At 42.4% G+C, this 13578-nt stretch overlaps 2 protein-coding genes across 2 annotated transcripts in view; one reads left to right on the top strand and one right to left on the bottom strand.

Moving 5' to 3' along the window:
* Positions 1-13578, top strand: part of BUB1 (BUB1 mitotic checkpoint serine/threonine kinase) — a 365871-nt gene that overhangs the window by 312389 nt on the left and 39904 nt on the right. The gene's annotated exons all lie outside the window — the stretch shown is intronic.
* The window catches only part of LOC143804734 (acetyl-CoA acetyltransferase, cytosolic-like), a 36374-nt gene that overhangs the window by 22489 nt on the left and 307 nt on the right, over positions 1-13578 (bottom strand). The window contains exons 2-4 of the mRNA XM_077283126.1: positions 11350-11467; positions 10948-11091; positions 10623-10745 (exon numbers count right to left, since the gene is read on the bottom strand). Of these exons, the coding sequence (XP_077139241.1) occupies positions 10623-10745; positions 10948-11091; positions 11350-11467 (385 nt within the window). The remainder of the gene's footprint in view (positions 1-10622; positions 10746-10947; positions 11092-11349; positions 11468-13578) is intronic.

Raw genomic sequence — 13578 nt, 5'->3', positions numbered from 1 at the left:
CTTGTGGTAGCATGAGACGGACTCTACAACCCACACAAGTGGCTCAGATAGTGCAGCTCATCCAGGATGGTACATGAATGCGAGCTGTGGCAAGAAGGTTTGCCGTGTCTGTCAGCGTAGGAGGAGCATAACAGGAGGAGAACTGCCAGAGCCCTGCAAAATGACCTCCAGCAGGCCACAAATGTACATGCGTCTGCACAAACGGTTAGAAACCGACTCCATGAGGATGGTCTGAGTGCCCGACGTCCACAGATGGGGGTTTTGCTCACAGCCCAACACCGTGCAGGACGATTGGCATTTGCCACAGAACACCAGGATTGGCAATTTCGCCACTGGCGCCCTGTGCTCTTCACAGATGAAAGCAAATTCATACTGAGCACATGTGACAGTCTGGAGACACTGTGGAGAGCGATCTGCTGCCTGCAACATGATTCAGCATGACCGGTTTGGCAGTGGGTCAGTAACTGTATAGGGTGGTATTTCTTTGGAGCAGGGCTGTGGAGTCGGAGTCGTGGAGTCGGTAGAAATGTACCAACTCAGACTTTAAAAAAAATGTATTCATATTTCATAATTGAACTTTCATATGAATTTTATAAATGTTACTCAAATATATATGTACTATCAAACTATGAACAACAGTGATAAGCAGTTCTGCTGGAGATAGAGACATTTCTTACTTCTTGTGTGTCACTGTTCTCCACTGCCCTTATCTAATCTTATACTTGGTTAACCTCATGCTGCCCCAACCCCCCTACTTACAATGTATGAAACTGAAAGTGAAAATGTGTTGCAAATTCTTAGTAGTAAAGCTCCTCCTCTAGACTAGATGTTTACTAGGTGTGCGTCTTCCAAGCATCTCACAGCTGCTACTCAGAAGAGGAAGACTGTAAGAAGTATTATCCTTTCAACAAACTTTGCATCAGTTAACTGTGAGTACATGAGGAATAACAGTATTACTGACCACTATATCAGTTGTACGACCTGGCAATAATTTTGTACAATTGTTTTTAGGAAAAACAATTGTCATTTGGATTGTGAATGCAGAATTAAAAACCTGAGAATTTCAAAGAAGCGTCACATTAAAATCAGCTGTATTTGAACATTTCACCGTCACTCAAGATAGAAAACATTATGTCTGTCGGTGTATGACAAATGATCCAGACGAAAACAAATGCTGTGAAGCCAAGATCAGTGCATATCCAGGAAAGATAAAAATGCTCCTACCAGAGCTTCTAATCTAAAGAGACATTTACAGCGCTTTCATCCAGAAGTACTGAAAGCAATGGATGAGAGACTGCATCCAAACCAATGAACCAGTGCCCAGCTCTTCCAGCCAAACAAAGGAGCAGAGAACTTTGCAGCCATCAGTTGCAAGATATTTTGTCAGTGACAAAGTTACTGTGACAATGACAGTAGATACATTTAAAAAACAGATCATAGAGCTTGTTGTAAAGGATAGTGTGCCTATTTCATTATTTTCACGACCAGCTTTTATGTGTCTTTATTGGGAAATGGCCCGCAAGCTTGGTGTTTCTCTGGAGAGAGAGAGTATTAGAAAATTTGTTTAAAAGCTTCTTCGATTACTAAAGGAAGAACTTAAAACTCTCAAGGGACGCTTTCTGCTTCTTAAAGGGAACCTGTCACCTGAATTTGGCGGGACCGGTTTTGGGTCATATGGGCGGGGTTTTCGGGTGTTTGATTCACCTTTCCTTACCCGCTGGCTGTATGTTGGCCGCAATATTGGATTGAAGTTCATTCTCTGTCCTCCGGAGTACACGTCTGCGCAAGGCAATATTGGAAGGCAGAGAATGAACTTCAATCCAATATTATGGCCAGCATGCAGCCAGCGGGTAAGGAAAGGGTGAATCAAACACCCGAAAACCCCGCCCATATGACCCAAAACCGGTCCCGCCAAATTCAGGTGACAGGTTCCCTTTAAAATGGATGCCTGCACACGTCACAGAACTATTTTGCCATCAATGTCCGATTTGTGACAAAAGTGAAATTGTTACAAAGACATTGGCAGTAAAAGACACCAAAGCTAATCACACCAGTGAGTTTCTCCAGGTCTTGGTGGAAAAGGTTCTGCAAGACTATGAACTTAAAAAAGAGCAAGTTCTTTCTGTCATAACTGACAATGCTTCAAATATGATAAGTACTATTAACCCCTTACTGACCTCGGACGGGATAGTACGTCCGAGGTCAGCTCCCCTGCTTTGATGCAGGGCTCCGCGGTGAGCTCGCATCAAAGCCGGGACATGTCAGCTGTTTTGAACAGCTGACATGTGCCCGCAATAGCGGCGGGTGAAATCGCGATTCACCCGCCGCTATTAACTAGTTAAATGCCGCTGTCAAACGCAGACAGCGGCATTTAACTACCGCATCCGGCCGGGCGGATATGAGCGCATCGCCGACCCCCGTCACATGATCGGAGGTCGGCGATGCTTCTCCATTGTAACCATAGAGGTCCTTGAGACCTCTATAGTTACTGATCCCCGGCAGCTGTGAGCGCCACCCTGTGGTCGGCGCTCACAGCACACCTGATTTTCTGCTACATAGCAGCGAACAGCAGATCGCTGCTATGTAGCAGAGGCGATCGTGCTGTGCGTGCTTCTAGCCTCTCATGGAGGCTATTGAAGCATGGCAAAAGTAAAAAAAAATTTAAAAAAATGTGAAAAAAATAAAAAAAATATAAAAGTTTAAATCACCCCCCTTTCGCCCCAATCAAAATAAATCAATTAAAAAAATCAAACCTACACATATTTGGTATCGCCACGTTCAGAATCGCCCGATCTATCAATAAAAAAAAAGCATTAACCTGATAGCTAAACAGCGTAATGAGAAAAAAAAATCGAAACGCCAAAATTACATTTTTTTAGTCGCCGCGACATTGCATTAAAATGCAATAACGGGCGATCAAAAGAACGTATCTGCACCGAATTGGAACCATTAAAAACGCCAGCTCGGCACGCAAAAAATAAGCCCTCAACCGTCCCCAGATCATGAAAATGGAGACGCTACAAGTATTGGAAATTGGCGCAATTTTTTTTTTTTTTTTTTATAGCAAAGTTTGGAATTTTTTTTCACCACTTAGGTAAAAAATAACCTAGGCATGTTAGGTGTCTATGAACTCGTAGTGACCTGGAGAATCATAATGGCAGGTCAGTTTTAGCATTTAGTGAACCTAGCAAAAAAGCCAAGCAAAAAACAAGTGTGGGATTGCACTTTTTTTGCAATTTCACCGCACTTGGAATTTTTTTCCCGTTTTCTAGTACACGACATGGTAAAACCAATGATGTCGTTCAAAAGTACAACTCGTCATGCAAAAAATAAGCCCTCACATAACCAAATTGACGAAAAAATAAAAAAGTTATGGCTTTTTATGGAAGGAGGGGAGTGAAAAACGAACGCGGAAAAACTAAAAATCCCAAGGTCATGAAGGGGTTAAGCAAATGAATGAGAGTAATGATGGTGACCAGCAGCTAGAAGAACAATCTGGGTCCACAGACACAGAAATGTTTGAAATAGAGGAACACAGTATTGTAACTGAGGAGCAAACTGAAGTTGCTTCAGATGAACAGCAACATGATAGATTAGATGATCTTGTTGAAACTGTCAATACGTTGTTTCATTCATCACATGCGCTGTGTTGTGCATACGCTACAGCTGGCTATAAGAGACAGTCTGCAAGAAGGACATGCTGCTGCACTGATTGGCAAGGGGAGAAAATTGGCTACTGTTACCAGAACCCCTAAAGTTGACTCAATTTTGAAGAGACGTGCTGGAAAAGGGGCAATTATTGATCAAGCCACACGAGGGGGCAGTACTTACTTAATGATTCAGTGCTTGGTTGAACTGAAAAGCTTTCTTGTAGACATGGCTAACCCTCAACTGACGCTAAATGAAAGTCAGTGGAATCAGGTGACTGAGCTGGAAAAATTGCTAGAGCACCCATTTACAGTGACTAAAAAATTACAAGCAGAGGGTTAATTGCAAGTGGCATTGCTACATCAATGAAACGGAGAGAGGAGCTACTATTACAAAATAACATTCTTTTGGCAGCTGTTTATGTAGACCCAATGCATCGGATTCTTCTAGATGATCAACAGCTAACTAAAGGAAAAGAAGATCTGTTTGAAATAGCAGTAAGGATGAAAGGGTTGCAGAACAGTCAGGAGGAACAAGAAGAATTTGGTCGTCCTGCCACATCTTCACCCTCATCAACTGATGAAGAATTTAATTTAGAAAAATATTTGGATCACAAGGACCGTGCAAAGCGTTCCCGCATAGAAGAAGAGTCATCCCCATCAAAGAACACAGCCAGTACATTTCAGCAGATTTTCTCATGTGCACTAAAAGAAATTTGAGAAATTTGACCGTTCATCAAAAAGAACAGTGCAACAAGCGATTCCTCTGTATCCTGACATTGTCAGAGATGTTGCCCGAGTGGTTACTGCTTTGCCACCAACCCAAGTTAGTGTAGAGAGGTTGTTCTCTGCTCTCAAAATAATTAGATCAGATTTGAGGGCATCCATGAAGGAGGATCTGACAGAGGCAATACTTTTTCTGAGGACAAATTTATAGATTTCTTCTTATTAACTGCATAACAGTGTTTATTGCATATTTACTTACAAGAGTTTAGAAAAGTTTATAAAAGTTATTTGCTATATTCTAATTGTATTCTAATAAATATAGTTTTTGCTCTAAGTGGTCTGATTACTTATATGATGGTGAGAAACTAAATAAGCACGATGTTAATATTTTACAACTGTAAATTTATTGTTACGAATTGGCCATTTATGAAGGAATCAGAGTCAGAACCTGATAAAATCCAGGAGTCAGAGTCGCAGTCGCAACTGTGGCTTACCGACTCCACAGCCCTGCTTTGGAGGGCCGCAAAGCCCTCCATGTGCTCGCCAGAGGTAGCCTGACTGCCATTAGGTACAGAGATGAGATCCTCAGACCCCTTGTGAGACCATATGCTGGTGTGTTTGGCCCTGGGTCCCTCCTAATGCAGGACAATGCCAGACCTCATGTGGCTGGAGTGTGTCAGCAGTTCCTGCAAGATGAAGGCATTGAAGCTATGGACTGGCCCGACCGTTCCCAAGACCTGAATCCGATTGAACACATCTGGGACTTGTCTCGCACCATCCACCAACGTCACCACAGACTGCCCAGGAGTTGGTGGACGCTTTAGTCCAGGTCTGGGAGGAGATCCCTCAGGAGATCATCTGAAGCCTCATCAGCATGCCCAGGTATTGTAGGGGGGGTCATACAGGCACGTGGAGGCCACACACACTACTGAGCATCATTTCCTTGTCTTGAGGCATTTGCACTGAAGGTGGATCAGCCTGTAACTTCATTTTCCACTTTGAGTTTGAGCATCATTCCAACTCCAGACCTCCATGGGATATTAGTTGTGATTTACGTTGATCATTTTTAGGTTTTATTGTTCTCACATTCTACTATGTAATGAATAAAGATTTACAACTGGAATATTTCATTCAGCGATATCTAGGATGTGAAATTTTAGTGTTCCCTTTATTTTTGTGAGAGAGATAGAGAGATATACACATACTTTTCTTGAACCCCGACTCCCCTCTTTCCATTCTCTTTAGCTCCTGCATCCTTTTAGAAGCCCCTGTGAACTCTTAATACTTGACATGCTGTTGTGTTACCCAGGTATTCCCCATGTTGATTCTCCTTCGCATTCTTGTTTTAAATGGGACTATCGAATGCCTCGGTTGAGGATAACTGGTTAGTCTATATTCTTGACACCTTGTTCTTTTGTCTACTACAGTATCACTCCACATATGTCGTGCATTACTAGGTGCTGTTCGTGTATGTCTATTTTTGTCTAGGTGATCATGTACGGTATCTCAGTAGTTGCACTAGTAACTGGCTGTCTTGGACTGTGAAGGATCTCTGTACTCCCCGTAAGAGGTCAATGTTGTTTTCTTGGATCAGGTGATAAGAAAATTTGTCTCCAAGAAACAAATCTTACTATTGAACATTCAGGATATCTGACTAAACCTTGGACCCAGTAGATCTGTTACTCATTTGCTTTCTTTTAGAGAGGCATCTCGCTCTTAATTCTTTTCGATTAGACCCTTTACAAACTTGACGAGACACCGAGGGACACTTTATATTTGTCCATGAGTAAATTAATACAAGTCCTTCAGGATTTGAGGTATATATAATCCTCCACATGTGGGAACCTGTGCGCTCCAAGGAGCAATTTGTTTTGCTCAACAATACCACTCCTCATATGTTTTCTGCATGGGAGGTTTTAATCAGACTTTGCACCCAACGATTGGCAGATTATATTCAGTCTTACCGGATGATACCCCCTTCCCACTATAGCCAATTATAGCGAGTGTGGGCTAGGTGGACCTCTGTAGACATCTCCATCCTATGTTAAGAAAAATTATTTGATATTCTTTAAGTAGACATCCCTTATCAAGAATTGATAGAGATTATATATTTGGGTCCCCTAATTTATGTCTCCTTTGTTTCACATGGTCCCCATAGGATTTCTGATCATAGCCCAGTTATCCTGCTACAATTTGGTTATCTGTCTATAAAGCCACACTGAACAGTTCACCCCTTTTGACTTTTGAATGGTAATGATAGAATTCCGTATCAGCTCAGCTTCTACCTTGAAGTTAAAGGGACTGTCACCTCAAAATTGGCAGGATATTTAAATGACTTTTTACCTGTCCGATGGGCGGTGTTTCATCTTCATTTCTCCACCCCGTCCGTCCCTGTTGTCAGCAATATGTTAGTGAATTAGAGTAAGTGTGCTTCATAGTTGGCGCGTGCGCAATGCAATCTTCGTTCGTGCACGCGCAGTATGCTTTGCCAAACTGTGGGCAAAGCCAAAAAGCATTATTGTGAATGCGCCCGCGCACTATGTCCTGGAAGTATTTCGCTGTGTTGAGGGACATAGTGCACGGGCGCATGCGCAGTTATGCTTTTTGGCTTTGCCCGCAGTTGTGCAAAGCATACTGCGCGACCGAATATTGCATTGCGCATGCGCCACCTATGGAGGACAAGTACTCTAATTCACTAACATATCGCGGACAACAGGGACGGACAGGGTGGAGAAATGGAGATGAAACGCCGCCCATCGGACAATCGGACAGGTGAAACGTCATTTAAATATCCTGCCAATTTGAGGTGACAGAGTCCCTTTAAGGATACTGATCTACCGTAAATCCTTCACTTTGCTGGGATACGATTAAAGCGTACATAACAGGATTCCTGAGATCCTGTATCGTTTATTAAGCGAGCAACAGTGCAAGAGGAGGCATCATTAGAGTCTTGGGTCAAGGAGGCTGAGCAGCAATATATGGTATTGAGGACGTCTGTGACCCTAATAGGCTGAGTGCTCAGGTTATATAGTCATGAACTGAATATTAGCTACAAAAAGTAAGAAACTTTTCTGTGCTAAAAACATTTTTAACAGGGTAAGCAGAATTGTCATCTCTTGACACAGAATAACTAACTTAGGGCCCCTTCACACTGTGCAATCAAAGTATGAACGAGCGTTCGATTTGTGACGTTTATCCGTCCTCGTTCCGAGGTTGCAAAGTGTGACATGGCGTTACGATTTGCGACGCAGCCCAGCATCGTACGATGTGAAAGAAAGAGCAGAACTTTCTTTCGTCGTAAATGTCCCGCTGTGGCGGTCGAAATCGTAGTATGTGACGGCGGTCATACGAGCTCGTAATGCGACTACGTGGGTTGGGCTTCCGCATACCTGTCTCCTGATTGGGCGTGACGTTTTAGCACGCCCATGCTGGTAATACGTCACGCTCGGAGTCGTAGGACTATGGCGGTGTGAAGGGTAGCGTACGATTGCGACGCGTGACGTTCACATCGCAACTACGTCAGAAAAAGCGTTAACATCGTAGAGTGTGACCGCTGGCTGCGAGCTCGTACTGCGATGTCGAATATGACGCAAATGCGTCGTAATCGTAGCAGAATCGACCAGTGTGAAGGTACCCTTAGTCCTTAAAATACAAGGCATAAACGGTATGATAATTATGGAAGCGGTAGTAATCACTTCCAGGTTTTAAGAACATTATTTTACCCTGTACAAATCTACTACTGACAACTTCATAGATAAGGTGCTGAGTACTTGCTATTACATTCATTGCATTATCCCAGCTCGATGCTACATTTACTACTGAGGAGTTGCACTTCTCCATCTCGGACATAGCATCAAACATATCATCTGGACCTGAAGGTCTTCCTATTAAAAATCATAAAAGATGAGATTTTATCCATGATTTTACTTGCCACACTGCACCATGAGTTTACGGCCCATTGACTCCTTTTATGATGCATCTAATATTGCACTTTTGAAGCCAGATAAGAATTAGACTGCGCCTCATATAGACCAATCTGCCTGGTTAATGCAGACTACAAAATATGGAGCAAAATCTTGGGCAATCCTCTACATTATCCATCTGGATCACATGGCCTTTATGCCTAGGAAGTCCACTACGACTAATATTAGACCAATATCGGCATTGGTTCAGCTAGGCATGGCTGATGATAGTTTGTGGACTTTGGCCTCACTAGATAAAAGGAAGGCCTTTGAATCACTGCAATGGCTCTACTTCATAGCCTGCTTAAAATCTTTTGGTTTTGACCCCAAATTTTCTACCCCGTCAGCTAATGTTTGTGTTAGCGATATTCCATCTGCCACTGTCCCATTAAATAGGGGGACCAGACAGGGGTGCCCACTATCACCTGACCTTTTTGCAATTGTTATTGAGGCGATGGCTATTCACCTCTGTAGTAACCCTTCTATATGGGGAGCTGAACTGGCCAGAAGAATAAATTTAGTTTTATCTATGAGAGATCCACATTATTCATTGCCCTATGCCATAGCAGTAATTGATAAATGTTCAGGTATATCCGCCGTGTTAATTGGGTAAGTCTGCCTTAATGTACCTATTCAATTCTCAGATAACTAGTCCCCCTGCCTTGAAGTTCGGGCAACGTGTACAATAATAATGTACTTTGTTCATTTGCAGAACACCTTTGGTCTCCCACGCTCATACAGGTTGAGCTACTTTAAGCTGAGACATGTCTTGATCGCATAGTTCAATAAAACCCACCATCTCTATCTTATTGGTATTCTTAGAGCCCAGGGCCTTAACCCCTTAGTGACCAAGCCAATCTTGACCTTCATGAACAAGTCAAATTTTACAATTCTGACCACTGTCACTGTGTGGTTATAATTCTGGAATGCTTCAATGGATCCCACTGAATCAGACTTTTTTGTGACATATTGTACTGCATCATAATGGTAATATTTCTTTGATATGACTTCTGTGTTCCCATCAGGGCATAAGTCCTAAATCCCCGGCAAAATGGGGTCCGGATGCATGCGCCTACAGGCCAAAAGATTAATGGTGATGACAGAGCGAACAGAGAAACACAACACAGTGTGAAAGCATCCTTTTTCTAAGTCAGAAAAACAATATTCTCCATTGGATGGCTGCCAGATGCCTCACTATTAGCAGTTGGAAGGCCCTGGTTAACAATACTAATAAGAGAAAGTTATCCTTCAGAAAAGGATATGCCCAGCAGAATTTCAAACGGTCTGGGGTCTTTGGGTCAAATTGTCTCCTAACTAGGGTTGAGCGACTTTTGCTTTTTTAGGATCGAGTTGGGTTTTGTGAAACCCGACCTTCTCGAAAGTCGGATCGCGTGAAATCGGCCGATTCTACTGTAAAGTCGGGTTCCGGACTGGAACACGAAACCCAATGCAAGTCAATGTGGATTATTTTTTACATTCTCTCTCCCTCTCTCCCCTCCGTGCAAAGCATATGTTGTGTTTGCGGAAATCACTGCAGCCCAAACGGTAATATGGCTCTATGACGCCGCAGAAACCAGGCCGGAACCTATGTCATCACGCTGCCCACACTCCTTAATTGGCTGAAAAAATGGCGGGGAAACGCGACTTTGGCGCCAAGATCGCCGACCACGTGGCCGATCCCACGCTGGAGTCGGGTCGGGTTTCACGAAACCCGACTTTGCCAAAAGTCGGCGACTTTTGAAAATGAACGATCCGTTTCGCTCAACCCTACTCCTAACCATTGACACTCACCCATCGCAGTAGTGACATTTCATTCTCGTCGTGTTTTTTTTTTCCCCCCCCCCTTCCTTCATCTCACCTTGAAGGATTGTAACTCTGATACCAGCACTATTTTGCTCAAGGCTTGGGTAGGATAATTGGTCCTGATGTATTATCTATCTGAAGAGTACTTTATATTTTTTTGCTCCCTGTATATGTTCTCCCAGGCTGCAGTAATTGGACTTCTATTTTTGCATATGTGACCACTTATTTGTTTTCAGGTTGCCCAAAAATCATAGTGACATTCATTTCTTATTAATATACAGTACATATGGCATGTTACCAAGAATTGTAACAATGGATGTGCTCAACCTCAGTTCTAGATGTGTGCCCAATGATTGTGTAAATATTACTTTTATTTGGCTACTTTTGCTTCAAGCTTTCTATGCTGAAACACAAAATCACAGTATGCTCATGGAAATAGACCCCCATTTGTAAAACAAGTACTGGTATTGACAACAATACTAACCTGAGGCGTTAGCTGGGGTTACAGTACCAGTCCCATCCTTCAGAAAATAGGGTTTTAATTTTGTCATTCCCTCTAAACTGCTTCCATGTCGAGGAAACTCATCAGTTGTGACAATCACAGGGCCTGTAAAGAGAGAGGAGAGAGGAGAGAATACAGATACATTTGTTATGCAGGACCTATACATTCTCAAAATATTAGAAATGGGAATACATTAATATTGCTATGGCCATGCAGTGCATGTTGGACAGTAGTACATGGAATCACATAGATATGTTATAACACTGTAGATCAGCGCTATCTCACTACCGATTCAGCTGCTTTTTACCTTTTCTTGAAGGAACTTCAACAGGTACAATCTCCTTGTCAAAATATCCCTCTTTCTGTGCAGTTTCAGTCCTTCTCTGTGATTGGACTGCCAGCAGATCCTGCTCGTCCCTGGAGATTTTCCACTGTTTGGCTACATTTTCAGCTAAAAACAAACAAAAAAACAAACATATCTAATAACTGTAAAAATTATTGACTATGAATAAGGCATCATTAAGACTGCGACAGAGATATATATATAGATAGATAGATCTGCATTTTCAAAGAATATATCATCTGTTCAATGAAAACCAGCACTCACTTGACACAGAGGATATCTGTACAGAGTACACGAGCTCTCCATGAAAGACCAGACTGTGTTAGTTGGAAAATATGTCAACATTTTACAGTACAAAAATCTTACCAGTCACTCCCATATGATACTTGTAAAATGCATCATTAAGGCCATCACAAAGGATACTATCCTGTAAGGACACATCCCCGGCTTTCACACCTTCTCGCATGTGCACTATATGAGGGGCCTGAAAATAAAGTTAAATTGCTGAAATCACAGAAGTTATACAGAAAATGGCTTACTATGCACATGGAAAGTAACTGACATTTCTAGCAGACGCTGTTCCTGCCACAGACTGGTGAACCTTGATGTCATAATAACGGTATATTTCACCATGAGTGTAGTACTAGTGCATCTACATGCATGTACAGTATGTCATTAGAACTATTAAATTTCTTTTATAGCACCCTATATTTTCGGGTGTTATACATATGGTAAAGATGCAAATGCCATTTACAATACATAACATACATAAATGAATATGTACGTATATGAAATGTCAGTTACAATACAAAATTAAAGCACCGCTCTAGTGTTCTTTTTTATTGCTGCGCTGGAGTGGTGCTACTAATGTACGTTATGCTCACTGCCCCCAGCCTTATACCCGCTTCATCTTTTATCAGCACCGCTCCACTCTGTCTCCAGCAGTTTGAGACCTGCCAAGTCACCCCAGCGTTTGCTCGGAGATCCAGAAGTCATAAATCAATGTGAGTCTACGAGACACTCATTCTGGCACTCAGACTTGCATTGACAGCATGTGACTGTTAGGGTATGTGCCCACGTCAGGATTTCTTGCAGAAATTTCCTGAAGAAAACAAAATTTTCTGCAAGAAATCTGCATTTTTTTTTGGCGTTTTTTTCCCTTTTTTTAGCATTTTGCAAGCGAAATTAGCTTGCAGAATGCTAAAGTTTTCCAAGCAATCTGTAGCATTGCTTGGAAAACTGACTGACAGGTTGGTCACACTTGTCAAACATAGTGTTTGACAAGTGTGACCAACTTTTTACTATAGATGATGCTTATGCAGCATCAATAGTAAAAAGATATCATGTTAAAAATAATAAAAAAAAAAAAAAAAAATGGTAATACTCACCCTCTGCAGACACCCGATCTCCTCAGCGGGTCCGTTCCTATAGATAGTGTGTGCAGGACCTTCAATGACGTCACGGTCACGTGACCGCGGTCATATGACCGCGACGTCATCACAGCTCCTTCACACACACACACACACACACACACACACACACACACACACACACCATCTATAGGAACGGAAGCGACAGCGTGCACCTGAGAGGCGGGAAGACTCTGGGGGCCATCGAAGGTGAGTATATGACTATTTTTTATTTTAATTTTTTTTTTACCAATTATATGGTGCCCAGTCCGTGGAGGAGAGTCTCCTCTCCTCCACCCTGGGTCCAACCGCACATGATCCGCTTACTTCCCGCATGGTGGGCACAGCCCCGTGCGGGAAGTAAGCAGATCAATGCATTCCTAGGTGTGCGGAATCCCCACAATTCCGCAAATTTAATGAACATGTTGCTTTTTTTTTTCGCGATGCGATTTTTTCGCGGAAAAAAATGCAACATTTGCACAAGAAATGCGGAATACACTGTAAATAATGGGAGGCATATGTAAGCGTTTTTTTCGCAAAAAAAAAACGCAAAAAATACTGAACGTGTGCACATGGCCTTACATCTGACTTCCAGTCAGTTAAAAGTTGGGTCACAGAATGGCGCCGCGGGACCGGAGCAGCGCTGATGACAGCGGCTGATAAGTATATGGGATCACTCCCACTTGATATGTAAATACATGAGTGCAATCAGATATACAATTTTTGCTTTGCACTCGTCCAAATGTTAACCTATAGGCCAGCTCACATCTGAGATGGTTTCATGCCGATTCAGCATGTGAAAACAATTGCAGCATTCTGTGAGAACGAGAATCAGATTGCATGCACCTATACAAGTCTATGAGTGCGTGTGAAACAGCAGACTGCACTCTGATGTCACCCACGCACAGTGAGATTCCCGCATACGCCAACAAAATATAAAAAAAAAAACAAAAACTGGAATATTGCTTTAAATTAATGAATGACCGGGTGACATGAGTGAAAATATCAATCATGAGGAAAGCCTTTTTCCCCTATACCAATTTGGAAGTCAGTTGAAAAACAGATTTTGATGGCAGCTTGCAGTTGTAATATACTGGTCACTACTCCACAGACTCTGAATTCATGTAGGTCTGTTTGACCACATCAGGACTACACGGATGTCGATTCAAAAGTCATTTCATGCTCA

This window comes from Ranitomeya variabilis, chromosome 2 (assembly GCF_051348905.1).
Source record: "Ranitomeya variabilis isolate aRanVar5 chromosome 2, aRanVar5.hap1, whole genome shotgun sequence".
NCBI classification, from domain to species: Eukaryota; Metazoa; Chordata; class Amphibia; order Anura; family Dendrobatidae; genus Ranitomeya; species Ranitomeya variabilis.
Note: the sequence above shows the minus strand (reverse complement) of the source record. Positions and strands in the feature narration are given on the sequence as shown.